The sequence below is a fragment of the Antennarius striatus genome, chromosome 5 (assembly GCF_040054535.1).
Source record: "Antennarius striatus isolate MH-2024 chromosome 5, ASM4005453v1, whole genome shotgun sequence".
NCBI classification, from domain to species: domain Eukaryota; kingdom Metazoa; phylum Chordata; class Actinopteri; order Lophiiformes; family Antennariidae; genus Antennarius; species Antennarius striatus.
The window spans coordinates 21,441,387-21,467,903 of NC_090780.1; the positions used below are offsets into that span (position 1 = coordinate 21,441,387).

At 40.7% G+C, this 26,517-nt stretch overlaps 3 protein-coding genes across 7 annotated transcripts; 2 read left to right on the forward strand and 1 right to left on the reverse strand.

Moving 5' to 3' along the window:
• Positions 1 to 16: 16 nt before the first annotated feature.
• On the reverse strand, positions 17 to 6,462 carry traip (TRAF-interacting protein). Of its 3 annotated transcripts, none has more exons than XM_068314984.1 (15): positions 4,743 to 5,145; positions 4,578 to 4,635; positions 4,402 to 4,485; positions 4,151 to 4,190; positions 3,932 to 4,083; positions 3,717 to 3,811; positions 3,386 to 3,499; positions 3,176 to 3,263; positions 2,996 to 3,085; positions 2,821 to 2,909; positions 2,577 to 2,732; positions 2,418 to 2,463; positions 2,236 to 2,340; positions 2,103 to 2,153; positions 17 to 1,740 (listed from the first exon to the last, which is right to left on the reverse strand). In XM_068314984.1, exons 1-15 carry the CDS (start codon positions 4,838 to 4,840, stop codon positions 1,633 to 1,635), a joined length of 1,374 nt encoding a protein of 457 aa, XP_068171085.1. In that variant the 5' UTR covers positions 4,841 to 5,145; the 3' UTR covers positions 17 to 1,632. The 3 variants fall into 3 exon arrangements, with proteins under 3 accessions (XP_068171085.1, XP_068171087.1, XP_068171086.1); XM_068314986.1 differs by lacking the exon at positions 4,743 to 5,145 and adding an exon at positions 6,330 to 6,462 and having other exon boundaries at positions 20 to 1,740; XM_068314985.1 differs by having other exon boundaries at positions 21 to 1,740; positions 3,932 to 4,059.
• Positions 5,845 to 11,038, forward strand: mon1a (MON1 secretory trafficking family member A). 2 transcript variants are annotated; one of them, XM_068314982.1, is made up of 6 exons: positions 5,845 to 5,969; positions 6,369 to 6,520; positions 7,971 to 8,324; positions 8,441 to 9,206; positions 9,347 to 9,494; positions 10,105 to 11,035. In XM_068314982.1, exons 2-6 carry the CDS (start codon positions 6,397 to 6,399, stop codon positions 10,243 to 10,245), a joined length of 1,533 nt encoding a protein of 510 aa, XP_068171083.1. In that variant the 5' UTR covers positions 5,845 to 5,969; positions 6,369 to 6,396; the 3' UTR covers positions 10,246 to 11,035. The 2 variants fall into 2 exon arrangements, with proteins under 2 accessions (XP_068171083.1, XP_068171084.1); XM_068314983.1 differs by lacking the exon at positions 5,845 to 5,969 and having other exon boundaries at positions 6,409 to 6,545; positions 10,105 to 11,038.
• Positions 11,039 to 11,554: 516 nt separating this feature from the next.
• mst1rb (macrophage stimulating 1 receptor b) lies at positions 11,555 to 26,194 on the forward strand. 2 transcript variants are annotated; one of them, XM_068316457.1, is made up of 21 exons: positions 11,555 to 11,879; positions 14,075 to 15,368; positions 17,854 to 18,030; positions 18,121 to 18,243; positions 19,089 to 19,259; positions 19,354 to 19,514; positions 19,732 to 19,867; positions 19,997 to 20,133; positions 20,700 to 20,879; positions 21,020 to 21,119; positions 21,205 to 21,423; positions 21,562 to 21,708; positions 22,022 to 22,175; positions 22,360 to 22,449; positions 22,525 to 22,740; positions 22,833 to 22,913; positions 23,081 to 23,262; positions 23,392 to 23,501; positions 23,603 to 23,768; positions 23,974 to 24,110; positions 24,931 to 26,194. In XM_068316457.1, the coding sequence occupies exons 2-21, from the start codon at positions 14,163 to 14,165 to the stop codon at positions 25,160 to 25,162; spliced, it is 4,125 nt and encodes a 1,374-aa protein (XP_068172558.1). In that variant the 5' UTR covers positions 11,555 to 11,879; positions 14,075 to 14,162; the 3' UTR covers positions 25,163 to 26,194. The 2 variants fall into 2 exon arrangements, with proteins under 2 accessions (XP_068172558.1, XP_068172559.1); XM_068316458.1 differs by lacking the exons at positions 23,603 to 23,768; positions 23,974 to 24,110; positions 24,931 to 26,194 and having other exon boundaries at positions 23,081 to 23,283.
• The last annotated feature ends 323 nt before the right edge of the window (positions 26,195 to 26,517 follow it).

Below are 26,517 nucleotides of genomic sequence, written 5' to 3' on the forward strand. Positions count from 1 at the left end.
TCAGTTTAAGATCAGCATTTGCTTTAATTTGGGCTGGATTGTTATTTTTTTCTCCCGTTTCTGGATTGAAACACCAGCAAAGAAATTCCTGGATGTTGTATATTTTTTCACACTTATGAATAACTAAGACTCATTAAACCTGGAATGAAGCACAAAAGGAAAAGGAAGCGATGGATGATCGAAGCGCACAGATGTTAAACTATCCCGAAAGAACTTTTTAAAAGATTTTCTTTCTCAGAATAACAAGGTGTTGTTAGTTTTAACTTTCCCTGGGGAATGCTGTGTAGGAAAACGGTGACCTTTTGCCCTACAGGAAGATGTACATATATGTGGAAATCCCTTGAGGTCAGTTAGGCTTTTCTGTTTACTGGCACCAAAAGCACTGCATGGATTGTTTTATGTGTACATGAATGTTTGTATGGGCTGTTGTGACTTTCATTTGCACTGGTAAGAGCCATCTTTTAAAAAAAAACAAACCACACCGCCATGTTCTATAAATAATTCTGACATATCTCCCTGGACCAGTTTAACTGATCACTCAACTCATTCATTCAGTGTTTGATCACTGATGCTACAAGAGCATCTTAAATGTTTTTATGATACAAGCTGGTTTCCACTGGTGGAAATTTGTGAGCGCAGATAGGATGCGATTGAGAAAAGGACTCCTGTTCTACCTGGTGCTTAAACTCAATTGTGACAAACATAGTTTGGCATTTCTCCCACATTATCAAAGATATCAAAGTTTCTAAGGCATGGACAAGCTGCTGTTGCGTTCAAGCATGGGAACCTTTGTCAGAAAGCATCACATCAGGTGTATTTAAATTCTTTTGCGGAATGAAAACGGTCCTCCATCACTGCAAGCTCTTATTTCTGCAAAACCAGCATTTGATTTGTGGTAACCGCTAGAATTAACTTCTTTTATTTGCCAAGAGTCGATTTGCAGTATAGTTTTCTATTACTTGATGTTAACGTGCAACTCAGGTTTTACTGAAGGTGTATTTTTCTTAAGGACTTCCTTCTTTACTGGTGAAGCCTTTTCAATACAAATGGATTCAGAAATTTACGACATCTGTCTGGTTCACGTGGGCTGCAAGATTCATGTTCTCATCCGGGGAAAACGGTGTCTATACTGCCCTCTGCAGGAGAGCACATGTCAAAGCACAAGTGGGAAAGAAAAAAGTTAAGTTACTGTTTTATTATTTGAACTGGTTTACATCTGACAGGAAAATAAAAATGAAAACTGCCTACAGAAAATCCATATGTAGGCAATTAAAGGTTTTTAAATTCAATTATGAAAAATAACTCATCATCTCAGAGTGTAGAGAATAGAAGCAGCAGTGTTTATCATTGGTCTATCAGAGAATCAACATTGTCCGGTTTGTGGATTTTCCTCACACACATACAGACAACCAAATAAAAATAACAGGAAAAAGGCTCTGTTCAATAAAAAAAATTCTGTCAGCATCTGTTGTCAACAGGAAGATCAGTTTTCACTTTTAAATAAAGTTTTATCATCACTTCCTGTTTGTTGCTAAGTGGCAGAACAGCTACCAGGCTGGTTCTCAGTGCCAAAAACCTCAACACAGCATCCAGAGCTGGACGTCCACAGCCGGGCAGAGGTCGGGCGGATGGTCACTCCAGAAAGCCGTCCAGAGTCAGGCAAGGTGAAATCTTGGGTGGAGGCCTGACCACGTTTTTCCTTTTAGCTTTCATTAGCGGGCGAATCTCTGCTAAAGGAGACTGGAATGGGATGCATGGATAAGGAATGATAGTCATTTTTCCTTTTTTTCAATTGCACTAATCAGGTTTTTTTCATGGCCATATCTGTTAAGAATTTAAATCTCTTTTATGACCATATTCAATTTATAAAAGAAATATTGCTCAAATATGTTTTTCCTTAAATTATGCCTTCATGGGACCAACTTCAACTCATTGTCACTGCATCAAGTTATCAGGACAAGCTTTTTTTGAGTGAAAATCTTCATGGATGATGAAAAAGATGAATAAATGTACATAGAAAAATGGACAATTTATCACAAAATTAAGTTAAATTGACAGAAGTTATGATAATGCAATAAATTCCACTTGACAAAAAAGGATACAGGCTGGATGAATTTGGTCCGTCCTCCTAAACCATCATAACCAGTTCGCACCTGAAACAAGGAACACTAAAAATATTAAAAGGACAAATGACACATTCAAGTGTAAGACCTGAATCAAGGAGATTACACGTACAGCACCAGCCTTCCTCTGAGGGTCCAACATGCTGCCAAAAGTCTTCTTTCTGAAGAGGAGAGAGTTCCTCAGGAAAGGATCCATGGATCCATCTTCCTCTCGAGACTGAGGTGAGACAGAATCTTGAGAAACACATCCATCTAGTTTAAAAATGGGCTGTGTTGTGACATTTATATACTTACCTTGCTTGGACAAGAACTTTTGTCATTGTGTCTGGACAAAGTTGACCTGGAAAATAAAACATGTTTGAAAGGCTTTCATTTCTGTAGAGTGAAGCTCCAGATTTGAAGAGAAAATTTCTGATAGACGCTCGATCACATAATAAGTCACTTTTAACTTACCCTGGAGGATCAAGTCGCATTTTCTTGAATGGGACCTGTGTGGGTTTCTTGGCTACGTCTTCTGGTGTGGTGATGTCATAGGTCATGTTGAGGTCAATATCCTCACTGCCGATGGGATGACGGAGGCGAGGATGCTTCAGTTCCTCTGGGGCCGGACTGAACGACAGGCAGAGGAGCCTCATCAATCATATAGAATTTGTGATGTCACAACAGACGAGTCCAGCACAGCGACCGGGTGACGCACCTTTCAAAGACAAGCCGACTGAGGGCTTCGTTAGTCCGTGTTGGGGTACTGAGGGTCTTCTGAAGAAACTCCACTTTCTTCTTTAGACTCTGCAAATAGAAATAGACGCAGGACTTTAAACTATTCTCTGAGAATGAAAGCAAAATAATATTTGGTATCTTGGTTTTGGCCCTACAGAGATCTCTCTATCTGCATTCATCAGGTCATTCTGGAGGGCCTTCATGTTGTCACTGGTCTGAGTCAGCTCCATCGAGGCTTTGTGTAACTAAAAGGAAACCGGTAATCTTGGATTTAGAAATCCTTCACGCAATAATCCATTCATCTGGGAGTCGTGACTTGCTGGCATTCAAATCACCTTGTTGTTCGTGGTGAGCACTTCTCTCTTCAGCTTCTCACATGTGTCATTTGAAGACTTCAGGTTTCCCTTGAGATTATCATACTCTCTAAAGAACGAGGAGATAAGTGCAAGGTGAATGGAGATTGGAAAGTGGTATTCATCGAGACTGAAGCCGTAAAAGATGTGGTGTGAAAAGAATAAGTGATCAGCAGCTCTTAGGCGACTTACTTTTTGAGGGAGATGCAGTAGATGGAGAGCTGCTCCACTGCTGCCTGGCTGATTCCCATATCAGTGATCATAGACTCAACCTCTGCTCTGTGGCCCTGCAACAACACATCCAGGCTGGGACCAGACCAGCAGCATTAGAGAACAGCATGAATGGGACTTTTTAAATTTTTTTTTATAGTTGAACACTTCAGAAAACACTGTTAATACTTAAAAAAATAACATGGCCAATGAAAGTTATATAAATGAAATGACATAACAACATCAAATGTTGGTTATATACACAGTCCTATTAGATGCTTCAATATGACAGTACTTTAATGACTGCAGGTACCTCTCAAAGGTTTTCAGTCTCGTCCTGAGTCTCCGGACCTCCTCCTTGGCAGCCTGAGTGTCATTTTGTTGTGTCTCCAGGTATGTCATCTGTTTCTGAGAGAAATTGAAGAGAGAAGAAAAAAAAAAAGCTATTCCATAAAAGTACATCCTAAGGACAACATGACATATGAGTCATCTTAGAAAATGGGTTCAAATAAGCAGCTGATGGCTTACTTTGAGGGCAGAGCAGAGCATCTCCTTCTCTCTGATCTCTTTCCTCATAGCGTCCAGATCTCTTTTCTGCTTGTCCGCAGTGTCTTTTAAACCATCCACCGCCTTCTGCTTGTCCCGCCAGTCGCGCTCTGAAAATTGATAAGGAAGAACAACTTTCAATGCCAAAATATTAGAAATCTGAGCAAAAACATCCTTCAACACAGCAGCTGGGTTTCCTACCTTTAGAGCTTAAAAGTGCCTTCACTCGATTAAGTTCATTCTAAGGAAGAAAAAAAAAAATCACTTAATTATAAAAAAAAATTGTTGTGTAAAACAAATGCTAAAAGCGTGTAGTGTTTTCCTTACATCAGGCTAAAAACTTAGTGGTACCTGTTCACATGCATTGAAACATAAGAATGAAAAACTTGGAGACTGATTTCACTTTTAGTCAAATAGCCTCAAAAGCAGAATGTTGATATTAATTCTGATACCTGCAAGCTTTCAGGATCCATCGAACTCTCCTCTTCTTCACCGATGTCAAAGTACAGCTTGCTGATGATGTGTTTGGTGCTGACCTGCAGAAAGACAACAACAACAACAACAACACTTAAATAAACACTTCTATTTAGGTAGAGACACTTCTGATGACCTCAGGAATTAACTTTACCTGTTTTCTGCATTGCGGACAGGATTTTGCAGGGCCTGTTTGAAACCACCGGATAAGACTGAAGATATAGGACAAAGGAAATGAAAACAATTTGCTGTTTAAAACATCTGAAACGAGTGTATTCTGGAAAATGTTTGTTGTTGTTTTTTTCCCCCATCAGACTACCATTCATGGTGGAAAGTGTGCCCGCAGTGGATGGCAGCGACATCCCTCGAGTGGTCGAAGAAATCGGAGCAAATTGTACAGTAAGCTCGGATAGGCATCTCAAGTAATTACCCCAAGGATCGTTCTGCTATGAATAAGAGAAATAACTCTCTATAGGTGACGTGAATCTAGTGTATCCCCCTCAACCCAATTTAACGTAGCCACCTGGCTAACGATGTAGCTTCCTGGGACAACACTGACTTCCACCACCGGCTATACCAGATAGCTTTTGTTATCGGTCGTATAAAAAGACGCCATGATACCACTTGAGTGGAGATCTTAATTTACGTTACAAATCTGTGTATTTAAATCAAACATTCCTAAACTTTGCAAAATTTCTGACATTAAGATTTAAAATAAACTGGACCCCATATAGCAGAAGTGGTTACTAGATAACAAAAACACGTCAGTTGTTCCGTTTCCGCGGGTTACGTTCAAACGCAAGTCCCGCCCCCGTTGCTGCATTCAAATACACTACGTACGTATAGAAACTAGGGGATATTTATCCGTGTATTTTAATGATACGACGTTATATTTAGAAACGATTACGTTGAAAACAGCTTTCCTTTGTAGCATATGATACCATATGCTTGAATATTGAACGAAATATGTTTTAGAATCAATCCCATTTTGTATGAATATTACATGTGTCCCCTTTCTAATATAAGTGAAGGAATATTTTACGTTCAGAAGGGAGCATTATTTTTCCGCTGTTTCTCAGAGAGAGTTATGGTTTGGTAAGACATTTCTTAATGACTTAAAATATATTATCATACTCGGGTTAACAGAAAGTCCTACCTGTACTCCAACTCGCAAGCCGAGTCTTTTAATATCCGACGTTCCATAAAGTACCACCAAAATCAAATTATAAAATCTAAACAACAGAATTAAAATAACGTTATTATGCGACATTTATCCACCACCAACTGATTTGCATTTATATCTAAATCAACTTTTCTATTGATTTGTGTTTTATTAAACTTGATTCGGCTCGTTTGCTGCCTCGGTGCCATTCTCTGGTGAAAAACTTCAAGTCCCATACATCCCACTTCCGCAATCTTGCAGGGCATGTTGACCAGCCAGGACAAGCACTTCTGTCACGTCTCTGTTTGTTAGCTAGTTTACGTAAATGTGACCAGAAAACTACGAAGTACGACGATCAAATGCAGACAAGTCGAGAAATGACAGGTAATTATATTTTTTTTATTTATTCAAACTATTTGAGACGTCTGTCAGAACGAAGCCGGACCTAGTTTCCTTCAGATCCGCTGAAGTTAGTCACCGAAGGGAAGTTTGAAGTTTTATAATTATCATATTAAATATCTCTGAAGCGTGAAACAAGAAAATATGACCCGATCAGGAGAGTGTAAAATGTTATAACACTGCTCTGACGATGGATTATTAATTTGTCGTCAGTTTTGTGTCACAACATCCAGCGTTTGTAGCAACAAGAAAAGTCAAATGGAACATTTTTAACGACTCCTGCGCACCTGATGTCATAATAAGCAGCTTTACTTCAGCCGTCGATCCAGTCGTGACGTCACTGACCTTTGGACCCTTTGGTTCCGTGTCTGTGTGACCCATCAGGTGTGTGTCGCTGCCAAAAGTAGCAGCGATGGATGGAGGTGTCCAAAGAGCGACCGCGTCATGGGAGAACGGGAGTCTGGCTCCCGTGAACCGCCTTCTCACCGAGAGGTCGGACAGCCCAACCCCGGGGCTGGTCGAGGGAACCGAACCAGGTGAGGCTGCCCCGCAAATCTGGAGGTAATCTGGATCATCATTTGGATCTAAATTTTTCTAAATTATTATTATTTTTAACCATTATGGGATAGGGGGAATCAGAAGGTTTGTTTTTTTCTTCTAGCTTCTTAGATAATGTACACATCAAGGTACGACCTGTACCAAGAAATGTGGATCTGCAGATCTTGAATGGTAACATTTAAAATGATAATATAAAATCTGAGTCTGTTAGATGGCAAATATTGATGCAAACTTGCAAGTAAAATTAAGTTTTAGCTGTAACTGCGCCAATCCATAACTTTATAAGTCATCAAAAGTTACTGAGCTAGATGTTGCAGCACATTGGTAATGATATCGTTTTGATTCCAAATTGTTTGGGTAGGGCTTCAGGGTCAAGGGGTCATGAGTTGTGAGGGCGAAATGATAATTATACTAGACTTTAAACTGATGATATAATTGGGCAAGTGAATTACCTGGACAGAGGTTTCCAAGGCTGCATGTCTTAGACGTCTTCTGCCTTTGATTGCTCGGTAGACTAATTTAATGAAGACAATTTATTGCTTAGAATTGTCATCTCATCCCCCTCATGGAATTATATTACAAAACATAAAACCTGTTTACTGTACACTGATGTATTGTTTGCTGTACACCAGTGTCTCATATTTAAAGAAACAACTTGAGTTGGGCTGGTCATGCATTTGTGCGTGGATAAGAAAAGGACAAATGGCTTCAATCCTATTTGTGATGCACAATTGAACCTTGTTTTTTTTAAAAATTGGCATGATGCTTCCTGCTTTAATTCATAATTGCTTTTTCAAAACAAGCATAAACAGATTGTTGCAATAAGGTGTGTTTGATAATTGTTATTTGAATGGACACATAATTGTACCAGTACAAAGAGCAAGTTAAAAGTATTTGTGATTGTAAATTCCTCCTCAAGAAGACAGAATGATAGTCAGATGTGACTATACTGTGGAGATTTCCATATTCACCGAGAACCATAATTTTATTTTTTCTAAAGGGCTAATGGAAACAGCAATTTTAGTCTACTATTAAGCACATGCACTGCAACCAGTTGCTAAGACACAGGATGCAGTTAGTGGAGTGTAGATTCATTCAGATATACTATTGATATATGCATTGAAACTTCTGATCACAAACATTTCCAAAGATGTCAGACAACCAAAACATGAGAAACTAAAAGCTCAAAATATCACTGATCCACTCCGTGAGCTAGACTTTTGGCTCATACTTGATCTGTGACACAAATTCTTGGATCCATCCGTTTATTCGGATCCACTCCCAACATTTTATGGCATCTCCCTCACTACATGCCCAACCACTCTGCCAATCTGCTGTAAATTCCACCAACAGATGGACAAACAAAGGACTTCCATTGGTGACGAACACTTACATGACAAACATTTATCCCTTAAATTTTAATTTCAGGTGCTGGTCAGAAGAGTGCCATGTTCGTCCAGACTCATTCTTTCGAGGATCTGACCGCTGAGGTTGAGAATAATGGCAGAGAGGAGACAGAACTAGATCAGGAGGAGTGTTCAGAGGAGCTCAAGGTGCGGCACAATGGCAACATTTCACCGGACAGCAGAACCAAGGAGGAGGATGTTTTCGGTGAAGCATGGAGGAGCCACAAAAAACACGTGTTTGTGCTGAGCGAGGCTGGAAAGCCGATCTACACCCGCTACGGCACGGAGGAGGGTCTGTCCAGCACCATGGGGGTCATGATGGCTCTGGTATCCTTCGTTGAGGCTGATAAGAACGTCATTCGCTCCATCCATGCAGGTCAGATTATATGTTGGATGTAGAAATTTGTTCATGAATCAAAATAAAAGTGTCAGAAGTGCATTCTATTTAACAAATACGATCCCTATCAACTCCCTAAACCTTCTCTGTGTCAGATGGCTGCAAAGTGGTCTTCCTCACCAAGAGCCCTCTGGTCCTGGTGGGCGTGTCTCAAACCCATCAGTCAGAAAAGGAAATGCTGCGGGAGTTGCAGTACATCTACTACCAGATAATCAGCCTGCTCACCCTCACCCAGCTCAACCACATTTTCCAGCACAAGCAGAACTACGACCTGCGCCGCCTCCTCGCCGGCTCCGAGTATCTGACGGACAACCTGTTGCATCGGCTGGAACGAGACCCTGGCCTTCTGCTGAGTGCCGTCACCTGTCTACCTCTGGCTAGCTCTTCCAGGGACGTGGTCTCCTCAAGCCTGCAGGCAGCCAAATCCAAAAACCTGGTGTTCTCCATTCTGCTAGCAGGAGACCGCCTGGTTACTCTGGTTAGGAAAAAGGACCAGTTCCTGCACCACATTGACTTGCATCTGGTCTTCAACCTCGTCGGCTCCTCTTCGTCCTTTCGGGATGGTGAAGGTTGGACGCCAATCTGCCTGCCAAAGTTCAACACTGCAGGCTTTTTCCACGCTCACATTTCATACCTGGAGCCTGCATCTGAGCTCTGCCTTATCCTAGTGTCCACTGACCGTGAGGACTTTTTTAACATGTCTGAATGCAAGAAAAGGTTCCTGGAGAGGATGAACAAGCGCAATGGTTACCAGCCCCTGAAGGAGGCCCTTAAATGTCCCAGCTATTTGGTGGAGCAGGTCGGCATTCCAGAACTCAGGCACTTCCTATACAAATCGAAGAGCTCGGGGTTGTACACAAGGTGGGCGAGACGTGATGAAACATTTATGCTCCGTTAAAGCTCTGTTGATTCCATTTGTTTTTCTTCCTCTCGCAAAACTTGTTTCATGCAAGTCTTCACTTGTTAAGGTTGACACAATTTTCTTAATTCTTTCCCTCCAGTCCAGAGTTTCCTTTTGTTTACCAGTCTGATGAAGAGCAGGAGAGGCTCATGGGATTATATCAGGACCTTCACAGCCACGTACATCATCCAACCAGACCTCTCCGCTCCTTCTACCGCTGTGGTGAATCTGAAAACCTCATGGCGTGGGTCAGTACGGTATTGTGACATTTAATTATGCCATTACAGCATGTTGCAATTGCTCCAGATCAGTTTTCAGCTCTTAAGTTTCACACGACACGACACGGAAATCAGGAAGTAAGTCATGTATAAAGTTTAACGAAACATGTCAGAGTGACAAGTTTGTCACTGAATTTTGATTATTATATTTACGAAAGAGGTTATTATGAAATGTTTTCTTTTTCCTAAAACTAAACAATATTTGTACAGTACACGGAAGAGAAGACTGAAATTAGCAAATAAACACATAGATAACACAAACACAAGAGAAAATACACAAATATAATTTTTGTGTCTAATCTGTCGTCATACATCTGAGGTTATCGTCGGTCTTCATTGGGACTGCTAATGGGCTAAATGTGGTTCGGTCATTCAAAATGTTGTTGCGGTGATTCTGATCAGTACTAAACATGGAAACTTTTTGTGTTAACAATTAATAAGAGAGACTGGCTCTGTGCATTATGAGTCGGATGCATCAAAACCCTGCTGTGAAAATCTACCTGAAACAGCTGTAAAGTGCTTTAATGCTGAGTCAAACGGCCTTGTCTCGCTTCATCGTGTTCCATTTACTGTCCTGCAGGTGACGAGTGGCTTTGAGCTCTACCTGTGCTTCAGTCCGCTGGGGACCAAAGCTTTGGCCGTGTCAGCCGTCACTAAGCTGCTGAAGTGGATTAGAAAGGAGGAGGATCGCCTCTTTATCCTGAGTCCTCTCACTTACTAAGTTCTCGCTGGCAGCTGATCTCCTGACACAAGGACAGCTGTGAATGATAAGTTGGTTCAGTTTTAAAAATGACTGTCAAAACTCAGATTTTTTCTTTGCTTCCTTGTTTCTCAGATTTGATTTATCGATCATTGATGATATAAAACAAAGATGAATTCTGTATTTTATCTGTCTAGATTTTTATAACTTAAATATTGATTTACTGATGGAAGTAGCATCATCATCATGAATGGCAAAGCGACTACATAAAAGTCTTAAACTAATTTGCCATTGAAGATGTTGTCATGCATTTCTTATAGTAATGGACCAAGTGTTGTCAGATTAAAAGTGTTTTTAAATATCATCTGGTTTAAAAAAAAAAATCAGCACTAAAATGTGAAATTGAATTCTTTTAAGTGCAGGTGGTACAGTGCTTTCTCTTGTGGTTAGATATGCTTTCATACAAGAGAAATGTGTTTGTGCGTCTGCAACAGATTTACTGCTGTCAGGTGGTCCTGCATTGCAAATATTGTCAAAAAATTCAAATGCTATTACATTATATTATTATGCTTATCTTAATATGCAAAATAATCAAGGAAAGTGATTCTTTTTGTCTGCTTCTAGTTATAAAAGTATTGAATGGGACCTCTGCTAATTGTGCCTTAACCAAATGTCATTGTGCAACGTCCAAATGAGTTTGCAACAGTGCAGGTTTATGATTGTTGAATGTTTCAAAAATAAATAAATAAAATAAATAAATGGTTTAAAAGAAAACTGACCCATTATCAAGTTTTTTTTGTTTACATTTCTGTGTGTATGTAATGAATGCTTACATAGTCTTTGTTATAATTTATAAAGTTCTAAAAACAATGTTGATGCTCTTTTTTTTTCAATTTTGCAAACTTGCACAAAATTAAGAGTAGTCTTGTCATAGTATGTAGGATTATATTTATAACAACATCTCACCTTTTTCTAAGACTTAGCCGTAGTTTGACTTAATTTTCATAACAGATATTTTTAATTCTCATTAAAACGCCCATGTGAATATTGTCTATGATATACAATATGTAGAAATAATTTTTCCAAAGATAAAATTCTAATATTTCACTTCTGGTTTCAACAGCTCAGTAATGGAACAAACGCTTTTTACAAATACAGCAGGCATGGAGCAAAGACTAGTGTCTTAATTATGGGGTTTGGCACCTGCCCCGGTAGAATTGCATGTGTGGTGACGCCTCCGAAGGGAACAGTAAATAAGTAATCTCGAATCGGATATAAGAATGAAACAGAAACACGTTGTAAACCCATTATAAACTCAAAAACATCCAGCGTTACGCACGGTGCGTCACTCGGGAAGGTGTGTGGAGCGCCCGGTGCTGCTGACCGGGGTCCGCCGGCCTGAAGCCGGGAGGGCGGAGCCAGCTGGAGCGGTGCTGAGGCAAAGAGCAGCCGGCATTGGGTTCTTCAGTTAAATCCGAAGACGTTCTTACGTCCCGTCGCTCTGTGAAACTTTAACTTAAAAACGGAATCAATCTAATGGTGTAATCCTGAATCCGCCAGAGGAAACTCCCACCATCCCCGCTCTTCTGCCGCCAGACAAGGACCTGAAGGCGCAGCGGGTTGCGGTTCAAGGGGACAGGAACTAACCTGGACAGGTAAGAGAATGGTCTGTACATGATGCACTGGACCAGAACCAGCTTTCCGCTCAGGTGTTCAGGTCCCATATTTATTATCCAACCAGTAAAAAAAGTCAAAAGGTGATAAACTAGAAATAAACATTTTAAAAATCATCTTTCACATCAAACCGAAGAGCTGCAATATAAGCAACTTTGCCGATGAATGAAAAAAAGATGTGTTTATATCCATAATATTAGATTATTAGATATTTCTTGTGAAATATTACGGTTTAACTTGACAATAATCTTCTCAGTTCATGCAGAGTATGTGTTATAATAACATTAAGAAGGTGTTAGGCTCAGGTGTTTCAGGTTAGGATAAGAAATGAGAAAAATAACGTGAATGAAAACGGAACAAAAATATGCCTCAAATGAAAAGGACAAAACCGGAGGCAGTCACGGAACGTGGGGGAATGTTTCCGCGTTTGATTTAAAAAAAAAAGTACTGCTGATTTATTGTTGTTGAGGAATAAATAAATAAATAACCCCTTAAACTAATAATTTATTTTCATAACTAAGTAAAGAGCTGCTTTGTGTTGCGACACTGTTGTGTGCCTGTGGTTTTGTAATTGTTTTGGATACAGTTCCTACCATGTCATCAATGCATGTGTCCTTGGGGTGCAGTATGTTTTGAACATTGATTGTTTGAACAGCAGATTGCTTCCTCAAATCCAGGCGGATAGCTGTGCAATAATTCATAAAGGAGAGATGCTCTTTTTTTTACTTCACTAACCCATGCAGTTAAATGGTGTCGTATACAATTTGCAACTGATGGTAAAGTAAAACTGACACCAAGATAAAGATAACATGTTTATGATTGGAACCTGGTTAGATGCCATCACAACAGACCCAGGGGTTTTGTCTCTCTCCTTGATTCGACTGCATCCTTAATTCACCTCTGAAGAACTACTCTAATGCAGACTGTAAATAGAACAATAGCACAAAGAACGGAAACTTAGCTCCAACTGTTTGCTTTATTAACCATGAACATGAAGAAAGTCAATCAGTGCCATTACTATGTATACCCATGTCCGCTGACATTAACCTCAGTTTCACATGGACCTGCAAATGTTAAACTGTAACATGACATTAGACTCCTATGAATTATTGATTGTTATAAAGACACAACACTCTTGAGTTTTAATGTTTCAGTATGGCTGCTTATGGAAGAGACAGCATCTGTTTTATTGATTGTGTTTGTTTTCTGAATGAAATAGGAGTTGATAAAATTCTTGGGCACGAGTGGACTTGCGGTTCCTCTTCAACGGGGACATTAAGAAGACACGTGTTGTCTTATGACCATCAGTCCGTGCACAGCTTTCCCTTTGAGAGGCACGTAACGGTTGTGACAGGAATGCAAAGCAGAGAGGCCGCGGTTCTTGAATACGGCCTTACCGTGGTGTGTTTGGTTAATGATCCACCCTACAGCGTATGTTCAGAATGAAGACAAGGCTCCGGAGTTTGCAGTGCGGTTCCATTTGGCTGGTTGTTCTTAAGAAACTGATAGACCTGACTCACTGAAATTATACTTTATATGATACGTTTGGTGCCTTAAAATCGATTTTGTTTGGGTGAGGTTATTTCCATAAGATGACACAAACATGAGTCACAAAGGATATATAAAATATTTTTCTCTGCTGTCTACTGAGCTCTTAATGCGATAATTCAAACATGAGGGAGAGGAAGCTTTAATTTTCATGGCCACATGTAATTGAATCATCATCTAGTTGAGTGAAGATGATGATATTTCTCTCCTCAGATCCATTATGAATCATTACTGAACAGAATTTAGCAAAAATAATTAATTGAAACATAATTAACTGATTTGATCTTACCCCAGTTACAAATAATACATGCTCCTACATCATCTCATTTCCAACCAAAGAATGCATTCCACTTTGGTTCAGGTGTGGGTATGGAATTAGGGGAAAACATCCATCCTGCCTTTTGAAATATGTTATTATGACTTTCTTAACAGCTGTAGAAGATGCTATTTGGTAGATTTTCTTACCTTTGGACAGATTCAGGGTAGCAGTACTCAAGATGAGATAAATTATTGCAACTAAGATATTTGTGTCCCAGTATCAGCCTCATATGTACAAACGTGTCTTTGTCCAAAGGACAACAACTGGTCTTTGTCATGTGATGATAATATAAATGTTATGATTTGGCAGGTCCTAAAGATGCTGTTGTCTAGACAACAGACCTGGAGGTAACCCATCGTTGTCTGTGCTGTCGCCAGCCATTTGCTCTGGAGTGGAGATGGTCCACTGGGCCATACAGTCGGGGACCTGCGTCTGGCTCCAGACTCTGCTGGCCCTTGCTTTGGCCAACTGCCCCTCTCTTGCTCCTAGTCCTGTCAACTTCTCTGTGGTTTACACCATGCCCTTCTTCCAAGCCCGGGGCCCCATACAGAACATAGTCAACAACTCCTTCTACCAGGAAGTCTACGTTGCCTCTCAGAACGTAATCGAGGCGGTCAACAGAAGCTTGGAGAAAGTGTGGGAGCTCCGCACTGGGCCGGTGGGAAGCCCAGACTGTCAGATATGTAATCTGTGCAACATCGAGAAGGACCCCAACTTCCTGGAGGACACAAACAATCAGGTGCTGCTGCTGGATACGATGTTTATGTCTTTATACTCGTGTGGAAGTTCTCAATACGGTGTTTGTTATTTCCATCAACTTAACTCAAATGGAGAGTCACCGTCTGTCTCTCAGTGTTTGTTTAGAAAGGATTCAAACTCTGCCGCCTACTGTCCCGATTGTGTGGCCAGCTCGCTTGGTACCAAAGTCACGATGGTGGAAGAAGGTCAGACTGTCTACTTCTTTGTTGCCACCACTGTCAACGATAGTGTGACACAGCGTTATGGAAGGAAGTCCATATCAGTACGTCGACCACTGGCCACAGAAGATGGTTTCTACCCCGATGTGCGCGGCCTGACCGTCCTTCCAGGCTTGCGGAAGACGTACCAAATCGAATATGTCTACAGCTTTTTCACCCAGGAGTTTGTCTACTTCCTGTCAGTCCAAAGAGAGAGCCCCGATCAGGACTCCTCTCCGTTCCAGACTCGTTTGGGTCGTCTCCCTCGGAATGAATGGGAAATGAAGCGGTACCGCGAGGTGATTCTGGAGTGCCGGTTTGAACCAAAGCGGCGGAGGAGGAACGTCGCCAGTGAACCCTATAAGGATGTGGTCTACAACGTGGTCCAGGCAGCCCATTTTGGCAAGGCAGGTAAAGAGCTGGCAGAGGAGTTAGGGGCAGAGGAGGAGGATGACATTCTCTACGGGGTTTTTGCTGTCACTGATGACAACGGGGTCACGCACCAAGATTCAGCCCTTTGCGCCTTTCCCATGGACAACGTCAATAAAGCGATCGTAGACGGAGTGGATGACTGCTGCGAGTCTGGACCTGAACAGCTCTCCAGAGGGCTCTGCCATTTCCAGCCCTGTGAGAGCTGTCCACATGAGGTGAGCCCACCAGCTCAATATGAGCAGTTACAAATGATAGTAGGTATAATAAAAAATCCTGGTTTGAGTTTATTTAAAATACTGTGTGAAGGTGGCAGGTAGTTCAAGAACAAACTTAAATTAAGTCTGCTGTGCTTCGTGTCTGACTGATTCATGAGGAGATGACAGGAGGAAACAAGCGGCGTGTCTGGAGTCTACCAGTTAGGATGATTCATTTGTTTCCAGCAATACATTACTCACTTTCATATCTACAGCTTGGAAAAAAAGAAAACCTTTTAGGCATTTCCTTGAAGGATATTTTGATAATTATTTTTGCCGGATTCCAGGTATTTTTGTACTCCTCTAAAAAACAACAACAACTTACTATGTGACTCTTAAATAATTTTAACATTTTGCTTGTTTGTACATGACAAGGAAAAGATAATATCCCAAAAGCGATTTACAGGAATTTTTTTGCATTGTGTAATTTTGTGTGACAGCAACAGGTAAGACGAACAAGACAAACGTTTAAAAGGTTTCAGTTGGCTCCAGCTGCATTGTGTCACTCAATGTTTTCCAAAGTAAGCCTGTCTTCCAATTATTGTGTAAGTGGAAACTGAAAGCGTGTGAATGTAAATGAATTTAGCCTTTCAGAGTTTGCAACTATTTACCCAACAACAGGCGAGCTGTTTCCCCGGTGCTTCCAGTCTATTTCCAATTTAACTTCTTTAACCATTGGAAAAGAACTAAATAAAAGTCTTATAAACATTATAAAATTCATCAGATAGCAAGATAATATGAGAAAACCGTCTGTCCATCTGTTTGGGGTTTGTTATGCCTTCATTCCTTCATTTAGAGACAAGCTATTCAGTTTGAGATGTCTTTGCATATTTCTCATGATATTATTGTTTTTGTTAAGTTGTTGCCTGTGGGGGGTGAAAGAGGTGTGGGGGGTGGAGGGAGGTTGTCTTGTGGTGAGTTTGAGAATTTTTGGGAAAGAAAACAGATGTTGTGAATTAGAAAGAGGAGGAAACAGAAAAAATAGATTGGATTCCAGCAGATAGATACTGAGCTGATGCACATTTAGAAGTGGTTTTTTTGACTTTTGAATGTTCTCTTTATTCTGTTTGTATTCAGAGGAAGATTTTCTGGTTGGACTTGTCTAACTTTCTCCTCAAGCTCCTCCTGTTTTTTTTTTTTTTTTTTTTTGCTGTCATCCAGTGAGATTTTCCAACTTTCTGAATTTCAGGTTCTTCCATGTCTCAGAAGAACAACAGATACAAACACTGACATCTGTGCCTGACAATTACTCATAAAATTGTGTGAGCATAGTACAATCATTAGATTGAATAACGGTGTACTTTTTCCAAGCATGTAATTATGTAGATCACAGGCAGTTTGTTTTTAATGGTAATTTCGATGGTCCTTTGAGGGATCTTGACCTTTTAAACTATTGAATACCTCTGGCTTGATTGATGTAACTATGTCTAAGCCTCATAAATGAAGTTGTTATTTTAATTTGGCTGGTAAAATATAAGAAAAGCTTTCAGGAAACTGTACCATAACCAGAGTTACATGAAGTAGACAATGACTTCAGGTTATTTTTTTCCCCTTTTATGTCAAGAAAACAATTTCAAGGAGTCATTTCTTAAATATATTGTCCTTGGAGGTACTGGTGAGTGTTTACCTCTTTAATCAGTGATCTGTGCTGCATCAGCAGCTTCCAGGCAATCCTTCTGTCATTAGAGCAGCACATCATCATTTATCATGGCCTCTTTAATTACCAAAGGATCATGTAATCATGACACACTTACCTTGTGATTCTGGTACAAAAAGGATTTTGTCAAGGTTATCCTCGTGATCAGTATGTCTAATTTCTAAAGTTATGAGATATTAAAAAAAAAATTATGCTAATAATGTGAAACTTCAGATATGAGGTGTCAAGATATTTCATTCGACTTTGAAATTCAGAGTAGATGAAGAATAGAAGGACCTTGGCTGTAAAGCAGTGTAATTGTGTTGTTGCTGTTGTTGTGAGAAAATCCTTTGTAATCATATGTTGGTTTATTACTTTGGGAATTACATTCCTGCATCATCCAATGGTGAATGCACGTGTGAGCAATCCCAATTAGAGAATTTTTTTGTTATCATTTTCTGGAACTTGAATTCAGTCTGTCTTCATCAGCAGAGAGATGTTTGTCAGTGATCACCATGTGGATGTGGTTACGTCTGTACCAGCAGCTGTTATAGCAATGTAGTTTTTAGAATTTCACATCTTCACTGTGTTATTGTAAGACATATTTTTTACTTCAGGACCAATTTACAGCCTTATCTTCAGCTTCTATTTCAACCTACAGATTGCTTTCTTACTTTTCCAAGAAGTATTTCCTACACCTGTGTAAATGCTGTCAACTCAACCTAGTCTTTAAATAATTTTCAGCGTATCTTTTTTCTCACTGATTTCCTTATTCTTCATGTCCTCTGATGTCTGTTGCATTGGTACTAGAGCATGGAGAACAACGCCACATGCAGAGACCACCCTACTATGGTGTCCAAACCCTACTACAGGGTGGACCTCTTCAACAGGCAGATGAGAGACGTCTTGCTCACATCTTTGTTGGTCACAACCATAGACAACAAGACTGTAGCCCATATTGGTACCTCTACGGGACGCCTGCTGCAGGTATACAGTGTGACCTAAAAAATGACCAGTTTTTGTATTTGTCTTTTATTTATCTGACCACTGATGACTGTAATTTGATATTGTTTGCAGCTCGTACTGAGGAGATCAAGCCCTATTATCTTTGCCAATTACTCTTTGGTGGAGAATGAGAGGGTGTCGTCCATCGCTGCGGTTTATTCAACAGAGTATCTTCTTTTTGTGGTTGGAGACAAGGTACAGTAGCAATTTTGTGTTAAATTATGAGTAAAACCATCTCCAGATGTAATAAACATCTGATAGTTTATCAGGTATTAATGCCCTTGTGAAGGGATAAAGCCCTTAGGGTCATTTTTCTTCACACAGACACAAAGACATGCAGATCAGATTACATTATAATTACAAATCAGTTGAGAGTGTGACTGATCCACCCACGAGCCTAAAATTCTCTGGAGAGCTTCCCAGGACATTTCCATTGCCCTATGCCCTTTGCACGCTGTGAGCCACCTGACTGGGAGAATGAATAAGTGGAGAAAGAAAATCTATAAACTTGATATGGCTCAACCAGAATCCGACACGGGATCAGTAATCACACGCATCATGTGTGAACGGCAGCAGGTGTGTAAACATCCTGAAAAGCATGCAAATGAAATGTGGCTTGTGAAAAGAAAGGTTTGATGAGGTCTTACTGTGGAGTTTGACAGATGACTAAGTGGTGCTGTTATGATTATTTAATTGGATTATGATGTTTTATGCGGGAAAAATATTTCACAGTAATTATCAGATGCAGTGCATTGCAAAATTAGCTGGTTTTATATCTGTCAACAGAAAATAACAAAAAAAAGAGAAATAATTCTATATAAAAACAGTTTTATGTTATTTGATGTTGTTTGGAGCCAGTGTGCATGAGATCTGTTAAACACCATGGTGGTAAATTAGAGCCGGGATCAATTTCTCTTCTTGAATGGATGGAATGAATTATTAAAGGTATACTCAGGCTGCAGACACATTCATAATGACGCCTTCCAGCACATGTTTCCCCTGAGTATGTCCTCTGTAAAATTCCAATCTCTCTGTTTCAGATGGTCCAGGTGCCCCAGAGAGGCCCAGGCTGCCAGCACTTCCTGACCTGCGCCATGTGTCTGACGGCTCCTAAGTTCATGGGCTGTGGCTGGTGCTCCGGAGTGTGCTCCTGGGAAAGCGAGTGTCAAACTCCCTGGAGGAATGAGTCCTGCCCCCCAGGGATCATCGGGGTGAGATTTGTCACTGACTCCAGGATGCAAACATAATTTTTTTTACAACTTCTCTTTTCAAGGTGGTGCTATACATTCTGCTTTATTGACGCAGTTCTTTCCGCGGACTGCACCCCCTGATGGTCAAACAGAGCTAACAGTGTGTGGGTGGGAGTTTCAGTCCCCAATGAGACCTGCCATCACTACCAGGACCCACCATGTCCGACTGGGACAGACTGTCTGCATAGTGAGTCCAGCCAAAAGCAACAACACACAGTGAGTAACCATGAAGGTCTTGTTGTAATTTGTTCATGCTATTGTCAAAAAAAAATAGAAAATCCTAAGCATGCATTACAAATAAAAAGCTTGTAATTTCTTAGTCAGATGCCTACTGGGAGTGTAATGGAGAAATGTTTGTGATCTTGTCGTCACACGTTTACGTTGCCTTTCCACTGTCATGATTGTGCTAGCAATTTGTTGTGTTGTTCTTCAGCCTGGTTTGTAAGATTCGCTCTGGAGCCACTGAACTATCCAAACCAGTCAACATTACAGTGGAGGTCCATGAGGGCAAGGTGGAGGGGCGTTACTCCATCGACGGGAAGGCAGAAGCGCCTGGATTTACATTTGTGGTAACTTGTGCTGTTATTGTGTACTTTTATCTTTGTTACATACAAGCTACAAAAGGTATGAAACATGCTATAAGTGTGTTACATGCTACTGAATCTGTTGAAAGACATTCCAAACAAACTGTCCACCAGATTCCCAACATCACAGAAATCCAGCCCAACTATGGGCCTTGTGCTGGAGGTACGCTCATCACAGTGACAGGACCTCACTTGGATGCTGGGAAAACCAGGAAAGTGACTCTCAATGATGTCCTCTGTCCCATAAAAAGGTGTGAAATGTCTCCTCTAAATGTTTTCATCTGATCTAACTCATGTTTAGTCATTATCTATGTCAGGTCATCCATAATGATGATAACATAGCTTCACCAATCTTTATACATATAATGATAGTCCATTATTTTAGGTGATTCTGAAGTTTGGTCATCTTCTCCATCACGTATTTCCAAAACAACTTACACCCCTCTAGGCTAACCACAGGACTGGAGGATACGTCACACACTGATTCAATATCTTACGAGTGTCTGGGCGATGCGTCCTTTTTCGGATGACTGTTAATTTAATAAAAGGTTTCCTTACAGCTTTGCGTTGGTGTCCTATTTCTTAAAGATGATTTTGCCGCCCACGAAATGTTATTGCAATGACGCATTTTGCGAACATGTTCCAACCGTTCCTTGAAACCTTTTTGGTATTCAAGGACTGACTCATAACTGAAAAGAGTCTCATGCAGATGTTTTTTGATTGAACGTTTAAAGCACATTTCAAAGGTTGGAGCTTTTTAAATGACAACAGTTTATCCGTTATTTTTTATAATGACTGCACCCCTGTCCCTCTCCAGTGTCACAGAGCCAAAAGGTAACGTGTCCTCCATCATCTGCCTGTCCGAACTCATTTCAGAGGTGAGGGACGTCCCTCTGAGTGTTTTTATCGACAAGTCTCCCATCCTCACCACTAAGGTGTTCTACTACAAGGAAAACCCCCAAATTACAGCTGTCCTGCCAAGCTGTAGCTTTGACAGGTACATCAAGCAGCTGCTTTACATTTGAATTTAGTAGATCAAGAACAACTTTTGTATTTTTCTCATGTGAAAAATTCACTCTTAGGAGAAATTAGCATCATTCTTTCCGAAACAATATCTCACATTTGTCTGAATTACAGGGGGTCAAAAATTGTGATTGAGGGAAAGAACCTGGATTCTGTTTATCGTACCATCATCCGTTTTAAACCCAATGAGAGTCACTTGAAACCTGTGACAAGGGTACAGTTGTCATCATCATGTACTGTAGATAGATTCAATCACAGTGCACTTTTATAGTAATTTGATTACTAATATTTCTTGTCAGGAGTGTATCGGGAAGTCCTTGTCAAGCAGGATGGAGTGCATGGCTCCGGTGTTCCCCAGGGATGAGACGGAGGAAGGCGAGCTTTCCTTTGACATGGATGGAGCAGTGGGATTATGGGATAGGGAGTTCTCTTACCACCCCTACGGCGAGCCCATACCTTTTGAAACGGAGGGGCAAGTGCTCAATTTGTACCCTGGCTTTGATGAAGTGTCATTACATGTAAGAGATTGTCTTGAATTCATTTCATTTTTGGTAAATATTACCAAAAACACATTTGCTTGAATAAATGTGTTTTTGGTAATATTTACATTTGAAAAATAATTAATTTAATCTGATGTTTTTTATTTAATATCACAGCATCAAAAGTTGAATTTGGTGAGCTCCTGCATGACCATCATCATGACGGTAGCAGGAGTTAACTGTGATGCTAAAGTCCTGGATAATGAGATCACTTGCAGGATCCCCAAAAACATGACCATCCCGAGTGAAGGTTTGCCAGTGAAGGTTTGTGAGGCTGAAATTTTAATGATAATGAACTGATTTACCTTAATCCAGCATGCAACATAACCCACATAAAACACTTCTTTTATATTGTGCATACGCAGGTACGAGCTGGTAAATAACGCAAGCGAGAAAAGATCAATGTACATGTAATCTATTTTACATGCAAAATAGATTACATGTATATTCAGTTAAGATTCCTAATACAAATCAATCTTTGTGTATAACCTAAAAATTACTCATGTTTCCCAGTGGAACATTTTCATCACAAAGAACTAAATGGTATTCACTTTGTATAATGGATTGTGCTTCTCAGATCTCCATCAATGGGCAGGTCCACAACGTTGGAACAGTGGTCCGTGTCAGTAACCACTACATGGTGGGCATTGTTCTGGGAATCCTGGCGGCTCTGGTAGCCGGGGCGGTGTTGGCCTTTGTTGTCATGAAACACTTGAGGAAGAAGAAGAAAGGTAGGCTCGTGTCTGTCACGTGGACTTTGATCAGGTTGGTATAAACAACCACTCTTTGCTGTGGGTGGGAAGTCGGATTTTATACAAAAGTCTCTCAACTAGAACACCCCTGGCATTGCATATGCTGTACAAATACTCTTCTTGTCTGGTTGATGATTAAAAAGTCTTGTGAAATGTTTTCAAGCCTCCATGGTAGAGACCCGGTTGGCTCATAGTGTTAATCGCTCCGGTTCAAACAATGTGGAGCTGTCACCTGTTGGCGACTACAGGAGAGGTACCTATCACTCAATATATTACTTCATTTGCTTCTGACATGCATTAAAAGCTCCTCTTTCTGGACATTCACCAGTAGCATCCCTGAATCCTCCCACCCCGCTGGGGGGGCCGGTGGTGTTCCCCAGCTTGGCTTACGCCACAGGCAGCATAGATCTTACCCTCACTCCCCTCATGCCTCCAGAGAAGATCTCCATCTCCAGTTTTCGGCCAGAGCTGCTAGAGGAGGTGAAGGACGTTCTTATTCCTGCGGAGATGCTTCTGGTGCAGCACCACCGCATCATAGGGAAGGGTATGGAACCTCACCGCCTCAGTCTGAGACAAACACATGTAACGCATCACATCTGAAGGAAGCTGCATGCTTTTGTCATTTCATGTTTGCAGGTCATTTTGGCACTGTTTATCATGGATATTTCACAGACCACAACAACAGAGAGATTCACTGCGCTGTCAAGTCTTTGAACAGTGAGTAATATCTGCTTCTGGAGTATCTGTGTTGGTATTTGCAGATTTTAGAAATGCACCAGGAAGTCTACAGTTCCTTTGAAAGAGCAACCTTTTCAAAAATGTGATTACTTTGTCCTTTTTTTCCCCATTAACTTTTAAATATGAATGGTTTTGTGCGTCATCAGGAATAACAGATGTGGAGGAGGTGGAGCAGTTTCTGAAGGAGGGCATCATAATGAAAGGTTTCCACCACAGCAATGTGCTGTCTCTCCTTGGCATCCTCCTGCCACAGGAGGGGCTCCCTCTAGTGGTGCTGCCCTACATGAAACACGGTGACCTGCGGCACTTCATCCGCTGCGAGAAGAGGGTGTGACAGCTAATTAAAACAGTGGGAATGAACAGTCTGATTTATGTTCAGCCATCTGTTCACATTATAATTCCACCTGTTTTAAATTGAGTGTTTTTTTTTCTTCATGTGTGTATGGAATGCATTTAGAACCCCACTGTGAAGGATTTGATTGGGTTCGGGCTGCAGGTTGCCAAAGGGATGGAGTATTTGGCTCAAAAGAAATTTGTGCACAGAGATCTTGCAGCGCGTAACTGCATGTGAGTCGGCAAGATGCACAGATAAATCTGCAATTAATTCACTCTCTCTCTTTTTTTAAATTTAGTATAATGTGATGTAAATGTCACTTTTTGGTCTTAAGGCTAGACGAGTCGTATACAGTCAAGGTGGCAGATTTTGGCATGGCCAGAGATGTGTTCGATAAGGAGTATTACAGTGTTCAGGATCACAGGAAGGCTAAGCTACCTGTCAAATGGATGGCCATTGAGAGTCTACGGACACAGAAGTTCACATCCAAGTCAGATGTGGTGAGGAAATTATTATCGTTACCCTGTCTGAGAAGTACTACTGTGTTTTGGTAAAGATGTTATCTAATGCAAATTTATTCCAATTCGACCGTTCCAACTGCAAACCTTCAACTCACAAAGGAATTTTAATCGGATGCTCTTAAACTCTTTTATTTTATTTTTTTCACACGAGTACTTACGCTAACCTTTTCCTGCCCTGATGCAGTGGTCCTTTGGTGTTCTGATGTGGGAGATGTTGACCCGAGGAGCGAGCCCCTACCCGGAAGTGGACCCTTATGACATAACGCATTATTTACTGAATGGCAGGAGGCTTCATCAGCCTCAATACTGTCCTGACCCTCTGTAAGTACAGTACCAGAAAAAAAACCATCCTAGAATTTGACTTAATTTTTTTTTCCCTGCTACGTACATTTAATTTAACACATGAGTCAAGGGCTGTTTTAGGATGAATGCTAAAGCACTAACAGAAGTAACACAGGTTTACAGATGGATGAGAAGCCTTCTATAACAGTAGCAATATGTTTAAAAGGTCACTCAGTTAAACCCACAAACTGTTCGCTACTTTGCACTCCAACGGAGTTGAGCAATGTAGTTTGAAAGTTAATGAACACTGCTTCTTTCACTCATACACAAATGCAAAACCACCTGTACACACACTTTACAAGGAATAACCAACACAGTTTGCTGTTTTAATGATAAATCATCCCACTGTAAGCTCTTTGCTCACCAACTTACAGATTGATGGAAAATAAATCAACCATTGACTTCCCTTGTCCCCTGAGGAAAAGTGTCACCCTGGGACACAATGATGGATATAAAAGGGATGTGAATTGCCTGTATGTTAATTACCAACAAATTGACTTTAGTATTATTTATAATTATATTTTTTGCTGCTAATGGTTTGTTGGATAAGAGGATCACTCAGAAAGGTATTGATGTATTTTAATGAAATCATGTATTGGTTGGCTCTTGAAGGAAGAGTTTATTGGAATTGTAGGGATTTGGATTTGGGTCGACTATGAGAGTTAAAAGAACAAAAACACGTCACTAGCATTACTTAGTCCTGACACGTATTAAATTATTTAATGGTAGCCGGTGACACAGTGAGCCCTTTCCACCATCCCTTCCTTGCTCAGACAGATACTGTCAATATTCCCTCTAGGTACAGGATTATGCTGCAGTGCTGGGACCCCGAGTCAGAGTTAAGGCCCAATTTTGCCACCTTGGTGTCGGCCGTCTCTACCATCCTGTCTGGTTTGGAGGGAGAACACTACATCAGTCTGAACGTCACATACGTCAATCTGGACCAGCCTCGGCCTTACCCGGCACTCACAGAGTCCGCCGACGAATACGACTCCACGGATGCTGAAGACTCAGGCTCTGTCTCTTCGTGACCCAATTTTCTCTCTCAACTTTAAACTGATAGCAAGAGCACAGAAACATCTGCCGTTCAGATCAGTGTCTTTTACTTCACCTGAAATTGATGTGCTTACTGCTGTTTGTGTGCATGAACAAGGAAGTGAGTGGCTTTCAGCTAATATACTGTAGCAGATCTTTGGGCATCCATATTGGATGTCTTTTGCTTTTGCAGTAATAGTTGATTTAAACAAACAAACAAACAGAAAGACTAGTCCTCCCATATCTTGTGCTGACAATATTGAGGGAAGGAGACAGGAAAAGCAGAATTCTAATGAAACCCACAGGATGGTAAAGTCTGCTGTTACAGCAGCAGAGCTCATGTGTAAATACAGTTTGTCTATGTCATTCCCACATTTGCATTTAATGTGTTTTCAGTGTAGTGATTGTTCTGCGTACTTTGGATCAAATGTCTGTAAGGCACAATGTTGACCTCAGTGTTCTCAATGCAATCTGGCATCACCCTGTTGCTTGTATTTTTGACACAATGTCTTTGAGATAGTTTAATAAATTAAAATATTTATTTGTTTATATTTTATTCTCATGCTGTTAATTCTTGCTAAATGTTACAACTTATCCGGTCATAGAATGACTTTCACGGCTTTTCTAGTGTGCAAATGGACTGAGCTCACAGTGCTTTATTGCAGATCTCCACTAGAGGTCAGTATTATATTAGAAACTATTGGAATTATCAGCTCCCAGCTGTATGGATGCAGCATTCTTTACGTGTACATCATTTCTGCAGCAGCATAGCAACATGAAGGACCATCCAATTGGCCCTCCAGATTCCACATAAGCTATTAAAAGCAGGTCAGAGCAGCACAGCAGATGCCTATCTCGTTTCCATTTTCATTGGTTCCACAGGAGCAAATGCGTTTCCTATGTTTCTGGTGTCTGCTGTCAATATATGCAAACAACATGTCAATCTCACAAGGAGCTACTCCTTGCGGTGTAAACAGATGTCACACAGAACAAGCACACTTTTCCCACAATGAAACCAGCCAAATAAAACCAGAGGGAAATAAACATAAAGTTTTCTGTTTTTTTTTTCATGCTTCCAGGAACAGAAGTCAATCCCTCTGTGGTGGGGCCTTTGATATATTCAAAGTGAGCCCTGCTTACGTTGTCAAAGCGTGCTTGTGTGTGTGTGTGTGTGTGTGTGTGTGTGTGTGTGTGTGTGTGTGTGTTTGTCTTGCTACATTTTGGAGGGCAGGGCCCATAGGATCCACAGCAGACAAGATTTAAGACAGTCATGATCCTCCTTTTCTCTGTGTGCCTCTCGTTCCCTGTTGTATTATCTGGGCTATAAAAAGTGCAGAACTTGTGAAGAGTG

Coding starts and splice junctions, on each gene's coding strand:
- traip (XM_068314984.1), bottom strand. CDS start 4,840: ATGCCTATCCGAGCTTACTGTACAATTTGCTCCGATTTCTTCGACCAC. Junction 4,084..4,150: donor GGCACTTTTAAGCTCTAAAG/GTAGGAAACCCA, acceptor TGGCATTGAAAG/TTGTTCTTCCTTATCAATTT. Junction 3,500..3,716: donor AGACTGAAAACCTTTGAGAG/GTACCTGCAGTC, acceptor GTCTGGTCCCAG/CCTGGATGTGTTGTTGCAGG.
- mon1a (XM_068314982.1), top strand. CDS start 6,397: ATGGATGGAGGTGTCCAAAGAGCGACCGCGTCATGGGAGAACGGGAGT. Junction 6,521..7,970: donor GGTCGAGGGAACCGAACCAG/GTGAGGCTGCCC, acceptor TTTTAATTTCAG/GTGCTGGTCAGAAGAGTGCC. Junction 8,325..8,440: donor CATTCGCTCCATCCATGCAG/GTCAGATTATAT, acceptor TCTCTGTGTCAG/ATGGCTGCAAAGTGGTCTTC.
- mst1rb (XM_068316457.1), top strand. CDS start 14,163: ATGGTCCACTGGGCCATACAGTCGGGGACCTGCGTCTGGCTCCAGACT. Junction 15,369..17,853: donor GTGAGAGCTGTCCACATGAG/GTGAGCCCACCA, acceptor CATTGGTACTAG/AGCATGGAGAACAACGCCAC. Junction 22,914..23,080: donor CGCTGTCAAGTCTTTGAACA/GTGAGTAATATC, acceptor GTGCGTCATCAG/GAATAACAGATGTGGAGGAG.